Genomic DNA, 20,186 nt, shown 5'->3' with positions numbered 1-20,186 from the left:
TACAGTACACTTCCAAACCTGGCATTGCCGCATTACTTAATACTGGTATAGTATACATGCCACTATACTAAACACAGCCACAGCAACAAACAGCAGACAGGGTGTAACAGCTGCAGATACTGTACAGTGTACAGAGGTAATCCTTTTTTAAGTGAGGTGTGTCTTCCAAAGAAGCAAAGTTGAAAAGTGGTTTATACATTCATTATTCTTTATTGTGGACATTTCTGTCTAATCCATGTTTTCTCAAGCATAGGCCTATAGCTTATCTGAGAGTGAGTTGGAAAGAGTGCTTGTGTGACAGAGAGAGAGAGAGAGAGAGAGAGAGAGTATACTGTTCTGGAATCCATTACAAGTTAATTCAGCCGCCCCTTTTAGTGGGCCGGGCCTCTGTGATACTGTATGTGTACACAAGAGGGGTGGAGTCAGTGCAGTTGCACTGAAAGCAGGAATAGACCACAGTTGCTCCGATAGACTGAGAAAGGTCCAGCCATATTACTGAAGACGAGTGATATCTTGTTAATTCTGCATCATGAGTACTGAAACGACAGAGCAGACAGTCGTAGTGAGGACAGAGGGAGCTGCTGGGACGAGTTCAGCTGCTGAAAAAGGAGGGGGGAAGGTAAAGGGAAATGATCACTTGACCACCAGCAGGGTGAACCACCAAGGGCATGAATGAAGCATGATGATAGGTGACCTGTAGGCCTATACTGTGTCTTACTGTGTGTGTCTTACAGTGTGGTGACCACCATATCCACAGCGAGGATGTGAAACAGATTTGGAAGGAATGCAAGGAGGAGAGCTTTTGGTACAGAGGTACACTTTACAAAACACACACACACACACACACACACACACACACACACACACACACACACACACACACACACACACACACACTCTAATACTTTATAATTGTACAGTATTTGAAAATAAGATAGCTATACATGTATTCCCAAAACCTTAAAAATGTGAGTTGAATCAGTGTAGTTGTAGTTTTGCTGTGCTCCATGGCCGGTTCTAGGCGGAGGGGCAGGGGTGCGCAGAGCCCATGCACCCTTAGTGCATCTTGCCCACCCAATCAAAGGTTATGGGTAATATTTATTTTTATCCAATATAAAAAAGACCACAAAATATCTGTACCATTTATCATTTCTGATTGGATGGGGAGCATTTGTATAGAAATTTAGACCCACCTGAACACCGTTTGCCAACAGTGCTGTTAACCGACAGGGTGCTGATGGAAATTGGGTTACTAGAAGGGTCAAAGAAGGAGAAGATAGATAGATGGATAGATAAACTGATAACTATATATATAGACCTGGTGAGACGTAGGAGGGGCCCGGACAGGAGACAACCCACAGAGCCTCAGCCTAGTCCCTCCAAGCGCCAGAAGTGTACCTCCCAGCCCTGGCAGAGTAGTTCTGGAGTAGTTCCAACGGATTGTGTGTCCCTGGTTTTTCCCTAGTGGGACTGATTGAGGGTAGCTACTGGGACGTAAGTCGGGACTTGATCACTCCCGGCTGGGTCGCCTGAGTGAGGGGTATGATGTTGAGAGATATGATAATTTTCTATGCATTTCGGGGGTTTAGGGGGTTTTGACCGTGGCGTGTGCTGGGACGCCCACCCATATATTAGTCCTTGCCTCCTGTGAGGCAAGCTAGAACCGGCCCTGTTGTGCTCTTCCGGGATAGACTATAAGTGCTGTTTGATAAGAGTTTAAACAAAGGGTTGGGTAGTGTGAGTCATTCACGTATGCGTTTACATTCCTGCTGGGTGAAAGCCAAGTCGCCCGTGACCTTAGAAATAACACCTGTGTGAAGTGAGGGGCGCTCTTATTATCAGGACGTAACTCAGACACATATGATGTAAATTCTCTATTCATTGTCAATGGGAGTTTAACAAAAATACCAATTTGCTTGTTTACATATGACGTAAATTCTCCATTAATTGTCAATGGCATTTAATGTTTGTTAGGACAAAAATACACATTCGCTCAGACACATATGACGTAAATTCTCTATTCATTGTCAATGGCAAATCGACACCATAGCCCTCAAAAACATCACCACGTAGAGAGAGTTATAAAAGGTAACAAGATAATACAATTTTGCAATTAGCTCAACACATGATATAGTGTTGATTTAAGACAATATTTTAGGTTGATTTGCTTCGGTTTGATTGGCTCTGTAGGAGATTTGACCTGGAAACACATTCCAATTTGTCTTGTGCACTTCCGGTTCAAACCTGCAGCCAAGCCAAGACATAGCAGAACATCTATGGGGGAGATAGAATTGTTTTTACTATTATTATTATATTTGCAGTATACAAAAAAGAATAATCCTGCAGTTTGATACTTTGAGGGGAAAGTATTGCAGAACCTGTGATCTGTTACTCTGTATAGTGTATATCTCTGATGATCAGTAATCAGGGAACAATAGTTTATTTGACTTGACATGACTCTGGCCCTTTGACTCTCTATCTTTAGCTCTTCCCCTCTCTGTGGGCAGCATGGGTGTCACTGGAGGTCTCATCTATAATGGTAAGTCATTGTCGTTCAGATCACTTAGCCTTCATATCCTGATGTTATGTTAATACCGTATCTTATTTAAAAAAATGTTTTCTTTTTATGCAGGCATTTGGAAATCATCAACGAGATTTGGTCCTTTCCCCAAACTAGCAGGTGGGTAGCATCTCGTCTGGTAAGGATAGCAGCCTGTAGTTCAATTCATAGCTTCTAATCTAATCCTTCATTGTTGTCAGTAAAGTTAGTTCAGACTGGCAGCCCAAATACAATATTTTAGCTTAAGCTTACTGTATCCACATAAACTACATTTTGCAAGTCAACCACATTCCTGGGTGGTTTTAAATTTGATTCAAATCTGATTTCTAAAGATGTGTCTCAATGTGGACATTTAGGACACTAAACCATTGAACTTATATAGATGCTATTTTCTGTGAATGACACCATGTTGTTACGTACCACAGCAACCAATGTAGGTAAACAATGTGTGAAATGTGAATACACAAATCCAATCTGGTAACTTGCAAATTACTGTGTGGTCAGTCAGTCCTAAAGATCAGATTTGAGAAACAAACCAAATTTATGTATCTGCAGTCTGAACAAAGCCTTAGCTGTCATTGGGACAATACTATGACAATGTTTCTGTTCTTCAGTGGCTGGAGTCCTTGGCTATGCAGTGGGAAAGGCCTCTTATGCCCCAACTTGCCGAAGCAAATTTCAGAACAAGTTTGGACCAGGATCTGGGCCAGGATTTATTGGCCCTGGGGCTGGAAGACCAGGTTTTGGACCGGGGTCAGGACATAGGTGAGAAACACTTTGGGTTTAGGAAAAGAAGAAGTCCGCACACAGCCTTAGTTCCGGCCTCCAACAGTGTTTATTATATTAAAACAGTTTATTATATTAAAACACTGACATTCTAGTCAAATACACGGTCGTTTCGGCCATGTATTGTATTTAGGTAAACGTTGTGTATTTTACTAGAATGTCAGTGTTTTAATATAATAAACAGTGTTGGAGCTAAGGCTGTGTGCAGACTTCTTCTTTTCCTGTATGCAAACCTTTTGTCCATGGCACCAGTGAGAGACTGGATGTGCGCAAGCCACCTGTTCAAAAGCATTGGGTTTAACACACCACAACATAACCAGTCATGTTTCTTATCAATGTCATGTCAAACCAGGAGGTAATCCATGTGATTTGAAATAAAACACAAGCTGGCATGAGTGCACCAGTATGGAGGGGACAACAGGTTGCAAGTGGTTAATACAACAGATGCCCTTGACACCAGATTCTCATGATATAAATTGATAAGATTGTTTTGTCATTTAATTTGTAAATGTATTTAGAAAGTGCTTGAAAGTTATCCTCTTTGAGAAAACAAAAATGTAGAAAGAAATACCAGGAAGGTATTGTAAAGATCATATTTTGACTGTGAAGTTCTAGCTATAATCAAACAGCTCCCGCAGCCATGATTTACAGTTAAAATGGAATAAGTCCACTTATAACTCACCATCAACCCAACTAACAAAATGAAGGGTAAACCTGTCTTTAGAATCCGTGCCAAACAGCACTGCCCACAGTCTCTAATCCTCTTTGAATTTGCTCAAAGCCATATCTGCATTTAATTTAGATTGTGTCACTGCATGACAAAGCATATAAGTGATATTGTTTGACCCTTGCCCCTCCTAATGTAAAGAGGGATGATAAAGTTCCTTTGAAAATGTTACGCCACATCTGTACTGATAATAATAATGCCCACAGACATTGCCACCACATATGTCAGGAGTGCAAGACGCAAGCTGCAACTGCACCTGCTGAAAACAAACAGAACTAGAGGTATGTACGGTATATGTCTCATAATGTTCAAAGAGTTACACATTAAAACAGTTAAAACATATAAAGTTATTATTGTGTATTTCAGGTTCTACAGAGGTGGAATGGTTTCTACTGTTAGGATGGATTCTTACTTTCTTACGGTAGTTTACTTCCTATCCTAGATGACTATTTATATGCATTTGATGTATAACCTTATGTTGTTCTTGATTATTGTAAATCTCTCTGGATTAAGAGTGTCTGCTATTGCCAAATGCCTAAATTGTAATATGAATTTCCCCTTTGGGGTTCAATCAAGTGTCTTATTTTATATTCAGATACAAAATAAATAATATAGACTACTTTTGTTGAACTGTTATTATCTTACTCCATGTTACAAAACAATAAATGATCAGGTTTCCCCGTGGGAGGAGGTCAAAAGGGAGGTGAATGTATAGCAGTGAGTGTAGCATCTGCCTGATGGCCTCAAAAGTCTAATATCTCCTGGTCCAGAGAGATATCCCTTTGGTCTAGTGGTTAAGATGTTGGACTTTCACGCACGAGGCCCGAGTTCGAATCCCGGGCGTTACATATACTCAAGGGGTCAGCTGCATTACTATGTGGGTGTATAAGTGTGTGCAAGTCCCACATGCCATTTGCTGATGTGGCAGTCAGCTGACCAATTGGGCGGGCGACTTAAGCTCACTAGACTGGCTGTGTCTACACAAGTAAGATTCCATGCGTGGACAGAAGAAGCTGTCTTTTGCGTAATTTCCGGGTTTTTAGACAGCTGGTGGTTGGAAATGAAGCTCCACCCACGCAGTAGATTGCTGCGTCGGCCAGATTCCCGGAAAAGCTTGCCCCAGCGGCATTCTGCCGCGTGGGTAGAGCTTCATTTCCATCCACCAGCTGTCTAAAAACCCAGAATTTCCGGAAATTACGCAAAAGACAGCTTCCTTTGGCCATGCATGGAAGTTCAGATGTGCCCAGGCTGACTGCCGTCTGCATGCTCTTCCTGCCTTCCTCTGCATATGGTTCCTGGTTGTTATGTGATGTTTGCTGCCACCACCACCCCAGCACCACCGGTGGGCTCTATTATTTATGTTCCCCATGGGGGTTTTATTGTCTATCTTCCTGCTCTTAATGTTTTATGATGGTGTTTAATCGTGCCGAGCAGGGAGAAAAGGCTGCAGAGCCGAACGCCGATGATGAATATCATATGCACACTTGTATTCTCATTCTATAATAAATATTGATTAAATCTATTTGTGAGTTGTCTGACTGAAATAAAACTATTTTATTTCTGGTGCTAAAAGTGTGTCTGCAATCCTTTGCTGTCCAAATATACAGAACACCTGAACTACATCGGATTGAGACCCAAATGTTGGGCAACTGCTAATTCTGTTAGTTTGTTGTTTTTGATGTACCGGTATATATTGTTATACTGTAGGAAATAGAACTAATCTATCAATGTTATCATCTCTAATGAATGCTTGATTCACTTTCACTTTCAATGTTTTATTTTGGTCTTCAGTTCATGTACAGAAGGAAACAGTATATAAATAAAGAGTTTTGACCAAAAAAGGTTTATCCTGAAGCTAATTAGTTTATTTTGCCTACCCTTACCAACTATGAATAATATACATGACAAACAGAGAAAACAAAAACAAAGTAATACGTCTCTGTAGGTAAACTTTTTTAACAGTGGTTATCAGATCATGATAATACATGTATTGTTGTACATGTAAAACATGATAAATTATATATGTATGTACGTACATATAATATATTTATATTAGGCAAAATATCAAATACAAGATCACAAGACGTGTCTATACTTATTTATCATCTTGTTTAAAAAAAAAAATTAAACACATGGATTGAACTACATGTCCTCAGTTCCTTGTCACTGCCTAGAATGAAGGTCACTGCATTTCCACAGACTTACCCCTTTCCCAGATACACAGTGTTGCTTTGTATTTGTTCTTGCAAAAGTTGTATCAAACCCCCCCAGTCAAAAAACACTTTGTTTGAAACAGACACTCATGCTTTCCAAGGTGTGATTCGGGGTCCTAAGGATGAATACAAAATGAATATCAACATCATAAAACCAAAATGTTGAATTGTGGGTTTGAGCTCACATGCCCTTTTGATGTAAATCTACCTGTCAGTGGGGTGTGTTGGCTGGGAGGAGAAGTACTGTATAGGACTATAAGGCCCATATGTCCTCTCTGGGGGGGTCCTAAGGATGAATACAAAATTAATATCAACATCTTAAAACCAAAATGTTGAATTGTGGGTTTGAGCTCACATGCCGTTGGCTGATGATACCTATATGTGTGATAATGTGTCTCAGTCTAGTCAGTCATTCCATCTCAACATTCACTTGGACAGAAAGATTAAGGACACACATGTGCCCCCTGCTGGCCTGAAATTCATCAATCACAGCAGAGTTAGTAGGCCTATATGTACGTGCTTATAAATTCAATATTTAAATGATTTAACAATGAAAACACAATCGGCTGCTTGCAATGTGCTTTGTCTCCAAACTGAATCTTTTTCAAACATTTTCAACTAACAATAGAGCCTGCCTATCTTGTATTTTGTAGTCGCCTGTGTTACTGTTATGTTGGTTGCTAAGGAAGATGTTTCACAGCAACCGTCCATAAGGGGCGGGGTCCCGCGCGACGGACGGCTCTAAGAACCAATCAGCGGCAGAGGGCGTCCAATGAAAACGACCGCTGGTGTAGTTGGGTAGAGAGCGCAGGGAGGATCATCCTTCATCCATCCATGCATCACTACTAGCAGCACAGCGCCGAGTAGCCACTGACAGCCTGGTGGTAAGTGTCGCCTTAATATTATGTTTTCATGCTCTATTCATAAGCCATAATACGACGCTGTCGCTTGGCGACAAGAGCCGATCTATAAGCTAACAACTCGAGGCGTTGTAGCTCTTAAATATCTTATTAGTAGCAGGTTAGTAGTAGTAGGTTAATGTTACAGGGCTGTATTGTTTTGAGCATCACTCACAGTCACTGCCCATAGTCAAGAAGATCCAATACCATTTTCTGTCTGACAGTGACAGCTTCAGTGTCAGCTAACTAAGGCTTGATTGAGATATACACACACACACACACACACACACACACACTGTGTTGATCTTGATATGTCGCCAATTTTTCATGGAACAACAATGTCTTCTCCAAGTGTGTATTAGTGTCAGTCTCTCTACTCTAGATGAGATGTGTACATGTTGAATTCATCCATGATCCATTAATCCCACTATAGCATGGAGGGTAAAAGCCTCATGCATAATGCAATGTCTCTCAGGCTGATCCCTCTTTGTTTCTATGTCGCTATGTTCTTTGATCACATTGTTCAGACCCAGGATGCAGAAGACCCAGCAGTTTGACTAACATGGAGAGGTATGAGAAGGTGAAGAAGATCGGGGAAGGGTCCTTTGGAAAGGCCATCCTGGTCAAGTCCAAGGAGGATGGACACCCGTATGTCATCAAGGAGATCGGAATCTCTAGGGTGAGCCCATGGAGTATTATACTGTTCTGGATTAAATGTTCACGTTTCACCCGCAACGCTTGCGTCGTCTTGCTTTCTCACATTTTCGATCACTTTCTTTCACTCTTATCACCTTCTATCTATATATCACTTCCTATCACTATTACTTTCTATCACTGTGTATTACTTTATCGTAATCAATTTCTTTCACTGTGCTACTTTTGACAGATGTCGAATAAAGAGAGACAGGAGTCTCGGAAAGAGGTTGCCGTTCTGGCCAACATGAGCCATCCCAACATTGTCCAGTACAAGGAGTCTTTTGAAGGTAATTTGGTGTATCCAGATCTGAGACATATTGCAAGCTGAGAAATTAAAAATAACCTCAGCCATTAACCTGTCGACCAGGGGAACAGCATGGAGCCCAGTGGGGAAAGGGAGGAAGCGTGCGGATCATTAATTACATTTGGGAGGATGAGCTAATCGTATCATTTCTGTCTTTATTCGATCCAGCCCTCTGCCAGACAAGGCAAATAGAATGACCAGCTGCTAGTGAGGGTCTAGATGCTGCTAGTGAGGGTCTAGATGCAGCATCTTGTATCTGAAGCTTCGATCTGTTGTTTAGCTTGTTGAAGATCACTTAATTTTCTGCACTGCTGCTTAGTATAAGTACTAGTAAAAGTACTAGTAGTATAAGCTTAGTATAAAGTACTAGGCTTGAGTTGTAACCTATGCTTTGTGTACATTTTTGCTTCTTTCAGAGGCGGGCTGTCTGTTTATTGTGATGGACTACTGTGAAGGTGGAGACCTCTACAAGAAAATCAACTCTCAGAAAGGAGTCCTTTTTCCAGAGGAGCAAGTAAGCCACTTGTCCCACTACGGCACAAGCCACCATAGCAGCAGTCAGTCAGTCCCATCAGCCACCTACTCTACTGATGTACAAGCCACCATAGCAGCAGTCAGTCCCATCAGCCACCTACTCTACTAATGTACAAGCCACCATAGCAGCAGTCAGTCCCATCAGGCAGTGACACCTACTCTATTAATGTACAAGCCACCGTAGCAGAAGTCAGTTCCTTCGGGAGAGTACTACTGCACAAGCCAGAAGCCACTGTGAGATGACAGACTCTGATTATGTCACAGCAGACATCATATTGGACCTGGAAACTGGATTATAACACAGATAAAGTCGATAAGGCATCTTCGCCCTGGCGGGCCGGGTACCCTTCTTCTCCTTGGGCTATATTTGGACCCTTCTTATGTTTCCGTTCTAGCTCTGTGTCTGGACCACAAGTATAATGGAGAAGAACAGAAGAACTGAATACCAATGTTTGTTGTGACTTTACTCTCTCTCTTCGTTTTTCAGATCATGGATTGGTTTGTGCAGATTTGTCTGGCGTTGAAGCACGTTCACGACCGGAAGATCCTCCACAGGGACATAAAATCACAGGTAGAGTTGTTACTGTGTAACCTCTCCTCTGCTTGAATGCTAAACCAAGGATGTCTAAGAATATAGACATTTAAGTAAGCAATTTTTTTTTTAAACCTTTATTTAACCAGTAAAAACCACATTGAGACTGCGTCTCTTTTTCAAGTGGGAACTGGCCAAGAGGCAGAATACATAATTACACTTTCAAACGCTACATTATACATGTCAAGTTTTACAACAACCAAATAATAAATCCATGAACAAATACCTCCAGAAGCCTATAGAAATTATACAATAATACTCCGAAATAGAACATTTTGTACACAAGTACAGGTACTACACACCGTAGCCAGGCATTTGATTTGAGATTTAGACCATTATTTACCTAATTTAATTTGGCAAAACACCAAGAATGGCTTTATACGGTAAATGAGAATATAACAATGATGCAGCCTGCGCAAAGTCAGAGAGAACCAACCAACAATGATGTGTTCTGAATGGTGAGTTAGTTATGAATCTCAGTGCAGCATGGTTCAGGGGATCCAGTTTGGCCAAGGTGGAGGAGCAAGCAAACCTATGGATGGTATCACCATAGTCCAACTGGGACAGAAAGAGGCCAGTGACCAGTTTTCTGCGAGCTGAACAAGCAAAACAAGCCTTCAGTCTGTAGAAGAAGCCTAAAGTGAATTTAAGCTTTTTGCACAAAGAATCGATATTACATTTAAAATTAAGGTGTTTATCCGACCAGAAACCAAGGTATTTGTAGTGCTCCACCCACTCAATGGGAGTTCCGTCTAGGGTGGAGATGTTCACTGGGGCTGTAATGGCATGTGGGGTGAACAACATACTGTAGCCTAGGGTGGAGATGTTCACTGGGACTAATAGCACGTGGGGGGAACAACATAGCCTTGTTTGTTTTTTCCATTTAACAATAATTAGCTTTTTATTAATTCATGCTGCACGGAGATGAAATCAAAAGACAGATTTGCGACAGCAACCTCGAGCCCCAAGGGACCTAATATTGAACCCTGGGGGACACCTTTCTCCAGAGTTACAGGATCAGACACAATGCCTATTTTGACACACTGTGTCCTCCCCAGCAGATAACCGTTAATCAATATCGTTGAAATAGATAATCTACAAGCTCTCAACATCACAAACTCACGATGCAACGCATTGTGAATCATCTATTGTTGTGTGACATCGGTGTACGATGGTCACCTAAACCAAAATATGGAAGCGGTTGGTTAGAATTCACACTGTAATTTTGAATTTTCTACTCAGAACATATTTCTGACTAAGGATGGGACTATACAGCTCGGGGACTTTGGAATTGCAAGGGTCCTGAATAGGTATGTTTACAAACAACATACAACAAAAACACAATACATGCATGTGCAATGTATAAAACATGAATTCATTCTAATCTTTTAATTTTTGTTTAGCACTGTGGAGCTGGCAAGGACATGCATAGGAACACCATATTACCTGTCGCCTGAGATTTGTGAAAACAAACCCTACAACAACAAAAGGTACAAACATTGCAGTGTTTGTGTTTGCGCTGGTTTGTCAGTCACACTTTAAACTTTATTCACATGTGATCGATCGCTGTGCCAGTCGTGTCAATGGGTGATTATTGGGTATCAGATCTCTCATATATTGAGTGAACTAGCCGGTGTACATGCCGGCAGGAAGCTCGTATCGATTCACTCTTTGAGCCACTTAAATATGCATGTGATCTAATCCTCATCTGTACCATTACTCTTAAATGAACTGTGGAGAGAAGCCAGTGTGCTGTTCAGTATACATTACAGTTCATGAAGAACAACCTGTTTTCTCCTTTTTTATAGGAAAGGTAAAAGATTTCCAATTTCCTTGTATGTAATGCGTGTGAATGTAAACCTAACCAGAATTTACCCCTCTGTCTGTTTTGTATTGTATGCTTTCTCTCTCTCCCAACACTCTCCCTTTTTCCTTTCCCAGTGACGTTTGGGCATTGGGGTGTGTCCTGTATGAAATGTGTACCCTTAAGCATGCAGTAAGTATCTGTATGTCAGTGGGTTACTGATGAACATATGGTTCGCTGCCTCCTCCCTTCATAACATTAAATCACTCTTTGTGTGCTGAGGGATGTTAGCACTGCTGATGTGATCCCATTTAGAATGCACAGCAAAACCCTGTGTGTTTCAGACGACTAATCCATAACCAAAAGGAGTTCATTCTATTAGGCACAAAATAACAGTTAGTTATGGTTATTTGTATAGGAATAGATACAAACCAATACAAAAGTAATTGCCTGATGCATTATATCATCACAGTATTGCAGTACTATTAGAGAAAATAAAAGATGAGTATAATTATTTTATTATTTGCTGCTCTTTCATTATAGCGGCTTTAGCTATTTTTGACAGGGCCATTCGAACATGGGGCTAAATATGTATTTCTTTTTTTTACACTTTTATGCCGATTTCTTTATAATTGTCCTACTAGACCTGAGTAAATTACATTTGGCCACAAAAGATCACAGGATCTATTGAATGTGATTGAGGAGGTGACAAATGGACATATTGAGCCTATAACACACATGACAACCCCCTTGTAGTATGTTCAGACACACGGAAACCAACTACTGTGGCCACCTGTAATTTTCTCTGGTCTAGTAAGACAATAGTAAATAATAATAAAGAAATCGCCATCAAATTGTGAAAAAAAATAGGCTAAATGATAAAATGGAAGAACGCAGCAAATAAATAAATAATAATACTCAATTTTACTTTCTCTAATAACCTAAAACATGAACCTTGGTTGAAAAAAAAGAAATTGTCCTTTAAGCCTATCATAAAATTGAAATAAAAAAAGAGTATACCGTAGCCTACTACAATCAAGGGCTACATTTTAAATTCTTGAAATGTTGGTCACGTTTTCAAAGATTATGGGATTATACTTCTTAAGAATATGGCAGGGATGGTACTGAACCATATCTGGGGGTGGAGGTTCACCCACGATTTTCAGAGCATGACCGTAGAGGGATTCTGTGCTACTGTTCAGAACCAGGGTGTGCTTACAGTGACATGCATGCTAGAAGCAGGCTTGATTCTTGGTGTGTGTATCCCAATATTTTTTTAAATTTTTAACACAAACATTAAATGCCATTGGCAATTTTGGGTTGTGTAAACACAAACATCGCGTAACACAAACATTGATGACGAAGGTGAGGACGCAAATTCTGATTAGCCGGAATGAGATGATGTATGATAAGAGCGCCACTCACTTCACACAGGTGATTTTTATTATATTTATACATTCCCACTTTTGTGCCAGAAACTAATAAATCCTCATTATTAGACTTTTCAGCCCTTCATCACACTTCAGTTCATTACACTATATTTTAATGAGAACCAGAACATTAACAGATGAACATCTATCATCATATCAGCCTCTGGTATCACTGAATGTATCGACATTTGTCGATGCACTGATGGCCACAAGGCAGGTATTGGATGATGCCAATCTACGGCCAAGAAATCATTGCATCCCTGACTTGGTTGTACCGTTCTGCACATAATGACAGATGTGCCTTTTATTCTCAGTTCGAGGCTGGCAACATGAAGAACTTGGTTCTGAAGATCATCCGAGGGTCCTACCCCCCTGTGTCCAACCACTACTCCCAGGACCTGCAGTTTCTCCTGGGCCAGCTGTTCAAACGCAACCCCCGGGAGAGGCCATCGGTCATCACCATCCTGGACAAACCATTCCTCTCCCGCAGAATACAGAAGTTCCTCACACCACAGGTACAACTGAACTCGCAAACGGTTGTACTAAAGTTGTTCTGAAAAAAACACTGCCAATACTGCCTAAAATGCTGGTATCGACGAGTATGCCAGTCAGATTCCAATACCATGTAATTTATAATTATTGCCCATTTAGGACTGAGGCAGATTCTAAAATCAGACCTGTCTGAAGTGAGTGGTGCAACAGCGCCCCCTGTTGGTACCCTAAACATACATACAGTACATAGGTGGCTCCTTCTTGCGCCACCCTAAAATAGTTCAACTAGCCGATCTACATCGAGACATTGTGAGCTTGGAAATCGGCTATTTGAACTACGGTATTTTAAAAGGTTTTTGAAAATAGAAAAAATGGCAAATTAGTTTAGGGATAAGGGTTAAGGGGTGGTGCAAGATATAGCCCAGGGAGTCGGGGACACAGCCAGGGACGGACAAAGCTGTGCATTGGAGTGGCTGTACCCTATGGTTGCACCACTCAAAAATCCTGAGCTAAGTTTTCTGAAAAACTTTATTTAATAATATTTATTAAAACATTTAATTGCTTAGTGTACATGGCAACAAGAACCCAAAAAAGGTTTCCCGTTTGAAGGGTAATACCGTAAGTTATGGGTATCAGGAAGGACAAAATGATATCGGTACATCTCTAAGTTGTACTCTAATATTCCATTGCACACACTACGTCACAATGCAAGGTGTTGTGTCCTTGGCTGCTTTCGGCATGTGACACCAGCGTGCAACAAAGTGTAAAACAGGCTTCAGTTTGACTTTATTTGAATATAAAATTGCTGCTCTTTCTTGCGTTCCAGATCATTGCTCAGGAATTCAGTCAGGCATACTTTCACAAGCAGCCTAAAGTGGGTCTGGCACAGGGGTTACCAGGTAACTGAGAATAAACTACCTATATAGAGGCATACAAATGTACCATATGTCCACTTTTCAGGATTCAAATAAAAATATAGCAAAAGTTGCAGATCTACAAGCTCAAAACGTGTCCCTTTCTGCTGCTTTTCGAGCTTGTGAATCTGCTATTTGTGATGCTTTGTGTGACGCTGTATTATTGTATGGTCAAGTAGGGTGAAAAAACACTGCAACAAGATTAATCTATCTATGAATCAATTTTATTTTCCACCCCTACTTCCTGGTCTGTAAACTTTTCTGAATTTGCTGTGGTCCTTTTTACTTGAAGCAAACAGACCGGATCAAACACATTGCTGTCACAGAATGCTATGTTTTATTTATTTATGACGTGTGTGACCAGCCAAGCGTCCCGCCCCTGGTGCCATACCGCTCACCCCATCCCAGAAGATCACCAAACCAGCCGCCAAATATGGAGTGCCTTTAGGCCCAAGGAAGCTGTCGGATGCTGCCAAGAGGCCGGCGGAGAGGAAACCTGCCGTCAAACATAAACCGGTTAGTAACTACACACCCTGAACCCAACCATCACGGGCGTTTTGACTTTCACTCTTTATCATCAGTAACGGGTGTGACTTCGCTGTCCTTTACGTTGAATTAGCGGACCATTCCCCCCTTTGGTCTGCGTGTATACATATCTGTGTGTGTGTGTGTGCATGCCTTCATGTCAAACCTCTGAAGCCCAGTGTGTCATGTCGCTCAGGCCCCCCTCCCTGCAGCCCCCCAGAGAAGAGTGAGTCACGTGGAGGAAGAGAGGAGAAAGTTCGAGGTACAGCTAAGAGGGATACCCACGTAACTTGTCTTATCCCTCCTCTACCCTCTCCCCCCTCCCCTCCCCTTTACACACACAAGGGCACGGTCACACATCTGCCTCCTGGGGTGTACTGGAGCTGGGGCGCGGTGGAGACCCACTTCAATAGTTCACGCATGTCCACACATGCACGTGCGAACCTGTGAGAGTGAGTGTACCTCGTGTATCGATTTAAAGCAACCATTCATACCCTTATAGCTGCCAAGTGTCAACAGGGTGAATTAACATAGGAATGGATGAATATCCAGTGTGTGACCTGTTTACTGCCAGATTTATTTATAGAAGTTTAGCTTCTGCCTAGTCTTTTCATACTATAGGGATAATTTCAAGGTGAAAACCAGAAGTAAAAACGGACTGTGTATCATGCCCCATGATCGTTATTTAATTCACCCAAAACATACATTTTGCATATGACAGCAAGGAATAAAACAGCATAAAGTGTGTGCTCGTGAAGTAGCGCAGTAGAACATCCACAGTACACAAGTGTCGGAGCCAACGCATGCCGAGTTAGGCACGCCAATTGACCCTTTGTCCCAGGAAGTCCCACTGTCCCATTGCATCTTTCTTCGCACCCATTGGTTGCTGTTTGGTTGGACAAAAACCCTTTCTCTCCATCCACTACCATTGAAATACCAGGTTTTTAAGTTGCTTTGGATGTATATTCAGGGTATTCAATTCTTATTTTAAACTTTGTCTCAGTAAAAAGGAACATCTCGGGTGCAGTATAGTGACTGGGCATAAATTATGTTTTAGAAAATTCCACATAAACAACCATAATGCGGCACCAGGGTAGAACAAGGCAGAAAGAGCCTGCGGCTAGTCACTCATGAACCAATCGGAAGGCTGACAATGGGTCAATTTCCCATGTTCGTCTCACAGTGCTGGTGCTGGTTTACTTGACTTACGTTTCAGTAGTTGAGTCATTGAAAGAAAACTACAAGCGAAATGGCTGTCAAACGGGGTCAACGACGGCACTATTTTCCTGTTGATTGACGCCCGGTCAATGTTCTAGTGTTGAACTCCAAGTTTTGACATTCACACTCATCAATGCTCCACCCCTTTGCTCCCATAGTTTGGCAGTGAACGTGGAAGCTGACGCGTATGAAGTGAATGTGTGATCGTGCCCTGAAGATAGTTCTACTCTCCTTCTTATTAACCCCCCGGATTCTCTGCTCCCGGCCCTACTTTGAGCATTCTGCCTGACTTGTTTTATCTCCTCCTTTTAATCTAGTACCCAGTCTTAATTTCCTCCTCTCCTGCCTCTTCCTGGTTGCTGATAGAGCAGTCCTGCCTAACGTCTTTTTTTTTATGCCGGTTCACTCTAGTAGCATTGTTCTGATTTTTGTCGTTCTCTGGTGTCTGCGTTTGCAGGAAGGCGCGAGGAAGAAGAGACTGGAGCTGATCGAGAAGGAGAGAAAGCAGCGAGAGCAGGTGTGTTTTATAGTTCAACCAAAAATTATTGATCATCTACGCAAAGTTCTGTCAACAGAACACTCTCAGAACACTCTCAGAGTTTGCTGACAACTCCACATCAACTGAAAACAATTATGACCTTTACAGTTCCAGAAAGTGACCATAACCATAACATTTCTAAATACACCTCATGCAGCATAATTAAAAAAAAAAAACAGTTGCACTGTGAGTAGAAAAGATATATACCATTATTTACGTAGTTCAGAATGTTCCCCGAGTAGACCGCGTAAGGCAGCACTTGGGGAGAAGCTCCACCCATGAAAAATACCCAACAAAACATTGACTGTAGCTTAATTCTTCTCTAAATAATGGTAGAAGATGGGTCTGTAACAACTCACAGTGCATATTGGACAAGCTTTATGGTCATGGCTTGGTGTCATTTACTCTACTGGCCGCCGTTGCTTCAGCTGAAAACTGCTACAAAGAATTGCTAGTAAACTCCTTGAGTTACACTTTTTTTTTATCGTTTAAAAAGAAAAAGCATGACAATTTGCAAATATTTTTAACTCAGAAGTGTAGTGCCCAGGATTACATTAGATAATTGACACTGGGTGAAAAAATGGGTTACAAAATTGTGGGATAAAAATTTAAGAAAAAACGAATCTTTGCTTCTGGGCATCCCTGGAACAAAATATAGGGGGGGCAAATACATAATTATTATCATAATTGACATGAAAAAGTTTGCGAACTACTCAGGTCTTAAATGCTCAACGTGTATTTTTCAGATGGTCCTGTTGAAAGCAGCTCACATGAAGAGACATGAAAAGGAGAAGGTGAGCACTGCAGTCACTATAAGCAGCATGAGTGCAACCTAGTTTCTGCCTTATGATGTGTTATTGAAGTGGTCGGTTGTGCAGCGATTCCCAACCTGTGGTCTGACACAATCGATCAATCCATCTGACCACTTAACACAGCAGCAGTTGTTAAGTGGTCATGTGGGTGGTTTGCGGATGCTTTTTGAGATCTTCACTCGTCCAGAACGGGTTGGGAACCACTGTGGTTGTCTTAACACTGAGGTGACGTGAACTCTTAACCTCCAGATAAATCGTATAAACCAAGCACGAGAGCAGGGTTGGAAGCACGTCCTGAGTTCTAGTGGAGGCAGCAGTCCAGAGAGGAAGGTACTGGAGGCCGCCGGGCGCATGCTTTCTCATTGTAAATCACAAGATGGTATTTGAATGTCATACCGCTGCAGTGGTGGAAGTACTCACATTTGTTACTTAAGTACATGTATCAATACTGCGGTTACAAGTAAAAGTCTGGTATTAAGAATTTACTTGATTAGAAGTAGTATTGGCATCACAATACTTAAAGCACCAACAGTAAAAGTACTCATTATACAGAATGTCCCATTTCACAAGTTAAGTTAAGTGAAATGTGTATATATACACATATTTTTAAATAACACACTGGTAAGCTTAAAATGCATTGCAAAGCGAGTAAGCGACACACTATGAGTTTGTAGATCAACTATTTTCAAATAGGGCTGAAGTGGTTAATGTCTGTTTTTTTTTGTCTAGTATCTATCTTTTCAAATCATTTTAGTGGAGTAAAAGTACAATATTTGCCTCTGATATGTAGTGCAAGTAAAAGTATTGCAAAATGGAAATACTCCAGTAAAGTAAAGATACCTCAAGTTTGTACTAAGTTAAACATTTGAGTACATGTACTTAGTTACTTTCCACCACTGTACCTCTGGGACCAAACGTACCTTCAGCACATGGCATTTAAATGCCACTAATGCATGGCCGCCGACCGTACTGAATTGCATGACTGTTTCGGAGCGGGTGGTTTTCCGGAGAACTGCTCATCCGATGGATTTCACTTCATTTGGGTCCTGGGAAGTACCTTCACCAAGTGAAGTGTTCTCTGGATGCAGCATATGAAAGACATGCAGACATTATATTTCATGCTTTTCTCATTCCTAGAATGTAGAGATTTACATATTCTGCATTTAATCATCTGTCAATACATCCGTCATGTTCAATAGAGTGTATGCACATGCATAAAGTGAATGGCAGATCGAGTGGCAAATCGAGTGGCAAAGTGAGTGAAAAGTGAATTTAATGTTGTTTAAAGTCATTTAATGCAATCAAATAGGACTTTTCTGTTTGGATGTATGGGCTGTGAAGGCAAGAAAGTAGTTTTTTGCCACTCAGTAGGCATTCCCGCATAACTTCCGGTTCCGGGTATGATGATGATGTCACGTGCATACCCTCTATACAAACAAGTTCATTGAACTACCGGTAATCAAATAAGTTGTTTTATACCTGCAATACCCTCATACCTGTCTAACATCTAACTACTTCTCCAAAGTCAGTGACAGCCACAACACTAGAGGGAGTGACCATGATCTGGTACCACCCTATTTTAGTGGAAAAAAATGGTAAATGGGAACATTATCCTTCTACTACTCTGCCACCAAAATGCCCTGACACCATCCATGATTAAAATATGTGAATTTATTTCAAAATTGGCCTGAAAAAACTATCAGGAAAACACAAGCTTAATGGGAGGGAGATAAATATCAATTCCCATCAAATGGGGTTGTTATTCACTACCGCCGTTTTTGCTTTCTCTCCTTTTGTACATAGTGTTTTGTATCTCCTTTGTACATATAGTGTTTTGTATTGGTTGCTGTTTAGATTTCTGACTAAAGTATTCAATCAATCAATTTAATACAATGATGTATTACTAATCTATCCGTATTCTTTTAGGCATAGCTGAAAATAGCTCACTAGCTCACAATGCGTTCTCCTGTAACCAGTGTTTAATCCAGGCTGTCTGTCCTCTGTTCTCCTGTAACCAGTGTTTAATCCAGACTGTCTGTGTCCTCTGTTCTCCTGTAACCAGTGTTTAATCCAGACTGTCTGTGTCCTCTGTTCTCCTGTAACCAGTGTTTAATCCAGACTGTCTGTGTCCTCTGTTCTCCTGTAACCAGTGTTTAATCCAGGCTGTCTGTCCTTTGTTCTCCTGTAACCAGCGTTTAATCCAGGCTGTCTGTCCTCTGTTCTCCTGTAACCAGTGTTTAATCCAGGCTGTCTGTCCTCTGTTCTCCTGTAACCAGTGTTTAATCCAGACTGTCTGTGTCCTCTAGTGTTTTGGAGCTGGACGTCTCAGGGCGGCTGGGCCAGCTCAGGGTCACGGCGCCCCTCCAGCCCCCATCGCCATCGGCCAGGGCCTGTATGAACACTGCCACGCTGCTTTGGACCAGATGGCCATGCTGCAGCCCAAAGACTTCAGCAGAGATCGATCACCAGCAGGGGGCAGGAGTCCTGTTCGGTAGGTTCAGGCCAGGCCTCTGCCTTCTTAAAGTGAAATCACTACACAACCCAAACCTCTACCAAATTTAGCTTTAACGTGCACTGGCATCCCTATTTTGTGCATGTCATGATCTGTCAATTTATGTGCATGATGCATGTCAAGCACGGAAGCATAATTAGATTGTAATTCTTCAAAAAATTGCAGATTTACAAGACTCCTGACTTAGTCTGCTCTGAAGAAGGCTGTTTGCCGAAACGTGCCAGCGTTCTCAAATAAACATGGAAAAGTGCATTTGAGCCAGTCTTGCATCTTTTTTCACATTGGCCTGTTATAGCGCCACCAACAGGTGCATTTCTGAATTGCATTAAACAATGTTAAACTCACTAACATTGCAGCTGTACGAAAAGCTTGAATTATCCTCTTTCTATCTGCAAAGTTTTTGTTTTATAAAAATCCACCATAGAAACGTTATGAGCTACTTTCTGTCAAGAAATGCCCTGCATTTGAAGTGTCAGAGTTTGGAAGTGCTTGTTTTCAATAACATTTTGTTGCCTCCTGCATTATGTGACATTTAGAAACGGGTGGTACGCAGGACAGTTGAGTGATTTCCAACGAGCGCTTCCAAACTCCAACACTCTGCTGCTCAATGTTTTGCCACTCAGTCTAGAT

The 20,186-nt window shown here is 41.4% G+C and overlaps 2 protein-coding genes across 6 annotated transcripts in view; both read left to right on the top strand.

Moving 5' to 3' along the window:
* The first annotated feature begins 443 nt into the window (after positions 1-443).
* On the top strand, positions 444-5,645 carry ociad2 (OCIA domain containing 2). Its single transcript, XM_080770195.1, has 7 exons — positions 444-619; positions 735-813; positions 2,486-2,539; positions 2,633-2,680; positions 3,175-3,325; positions 4,280-4,354; positions 4,440-5,645. Exons 1-6 carry the CDS (start codon positions 530-532, stop codon positions 4,350-4,352), a joined length of 495 nt encoding a protein of 164 aa, XP_080626321.1. The 5' UTR covers positions 444-529; the 3' UTR covers positions 4,353-4,354; positions 4,440-5,645.
* Positions 5,646-7,125: 1,480 nt separating this feature from the next.
* nek1 (NIMA-related kinase 1) overlaps positions 7,126-20,186 on the top strand; it is a 35,436-nt gene continuing 22,375 nt past the window's right edge. For 3 of the 5 annotated variants that reach the window (XM_080770075.1, XM_080770073.1, XM_080770072.1), the window contains exons 1-16: positions 7,126-7,170; positions 7,713-7,864; positions 8,072-8,168; positions 8,602-8,699; positions 9,207-9,290; positions 10,554-10,621; positions 10,715-10,801; positions 11,253-11,307; positions 12,860-13,060; positions 13,864-13,936; positions 14,316-14,467; positions 14,673-14,738; positions 16,152-16,211; positions 16,979-17,026; positions 17,294-17,374; positions 19,351-19,535. In XM_080770075.1, the coding sequence (XP_080626201.1) occupies positions 7,748-7,864; positions 8,072-8,168; positions 8,602-8,699; positions 9,207-9,290; positions 10,554-10,621; positions 10,715-10,801; positions 11,253-11,307; positions 12,860-13,060; positions 13,864-13,936; positions 14,316-14,467; positions 14,673-14,738; positions 16,152-16,211; positions 16,979-17,026; positions 17,294-17,374; positions 19,351-19,535 (1,472 nt within the window). In that variant the 5' untranslated portion in view covers positions 7,126-7,170; positions 7,713-7,747. The remainder of the gene's footprint in view (positions 7,171-7,712; positions 7,865-8,071; positions 8,169-8,601; positions 8,700-9,206; positions 9,291-10,553; positions 10,622-10,714; positions 10,802-11,252; positions 11,308-12,859; positions 13,061-13,863; positions 13,937-14,315; positions 14,468-14,672; positions 14,739-16,151; positions 16,212-16,978; positions 17,027-17,293; positions 17,375-19,350; positions 19,536-20,186) is intronic. The other 2 variants (XM_080770074.1, XM_080770076.1) reach the window with 2 other exon arrangements.

Source organism: Protomyctophum bolini (assembly GCF_963924005.1).
Source record: "Protomyctophum bolini genome assembly, chromosome: 8".
Lineage (NCBI taxonomy): Eukaryota > Metazoa > Chordata > Actinopteri > Myctophiformes > Myctophidae > Protomyctophum > Protomyctophum bolini.
Note: the sequence above shows the minus strand (reverse complement) of the source record. Positions and strands in the feature narration are given on the sequence as shown.

What these genes read in the sequence shown, in the direction of transcription:
- ociad2 (XM_080770195.1), top strand. Translation starts at nt 530, where the DNA reads ATGAGTACTGAAACGACAGAGCAGACAGTCGTAGTGAGGACAGAGGGA. An exon ending in CTGAAAAAGGAGGGGGGAAG is followed by an intron (nt 620 to 734) that starts GTAAAGGGAAAT and finishes TGTGTCTTACAG; the next exon opens with TGTGGTGACCACCATATCCA. An exon ending in GGAGAGCTTTTGGTACAGAG is followed by an intron (nt 814 to 2,485) that starts GTACACTTTACA and finishes CTCTATCTTTAG; the next exon opens with CTCTTCCCCTCTCTGTGGGC.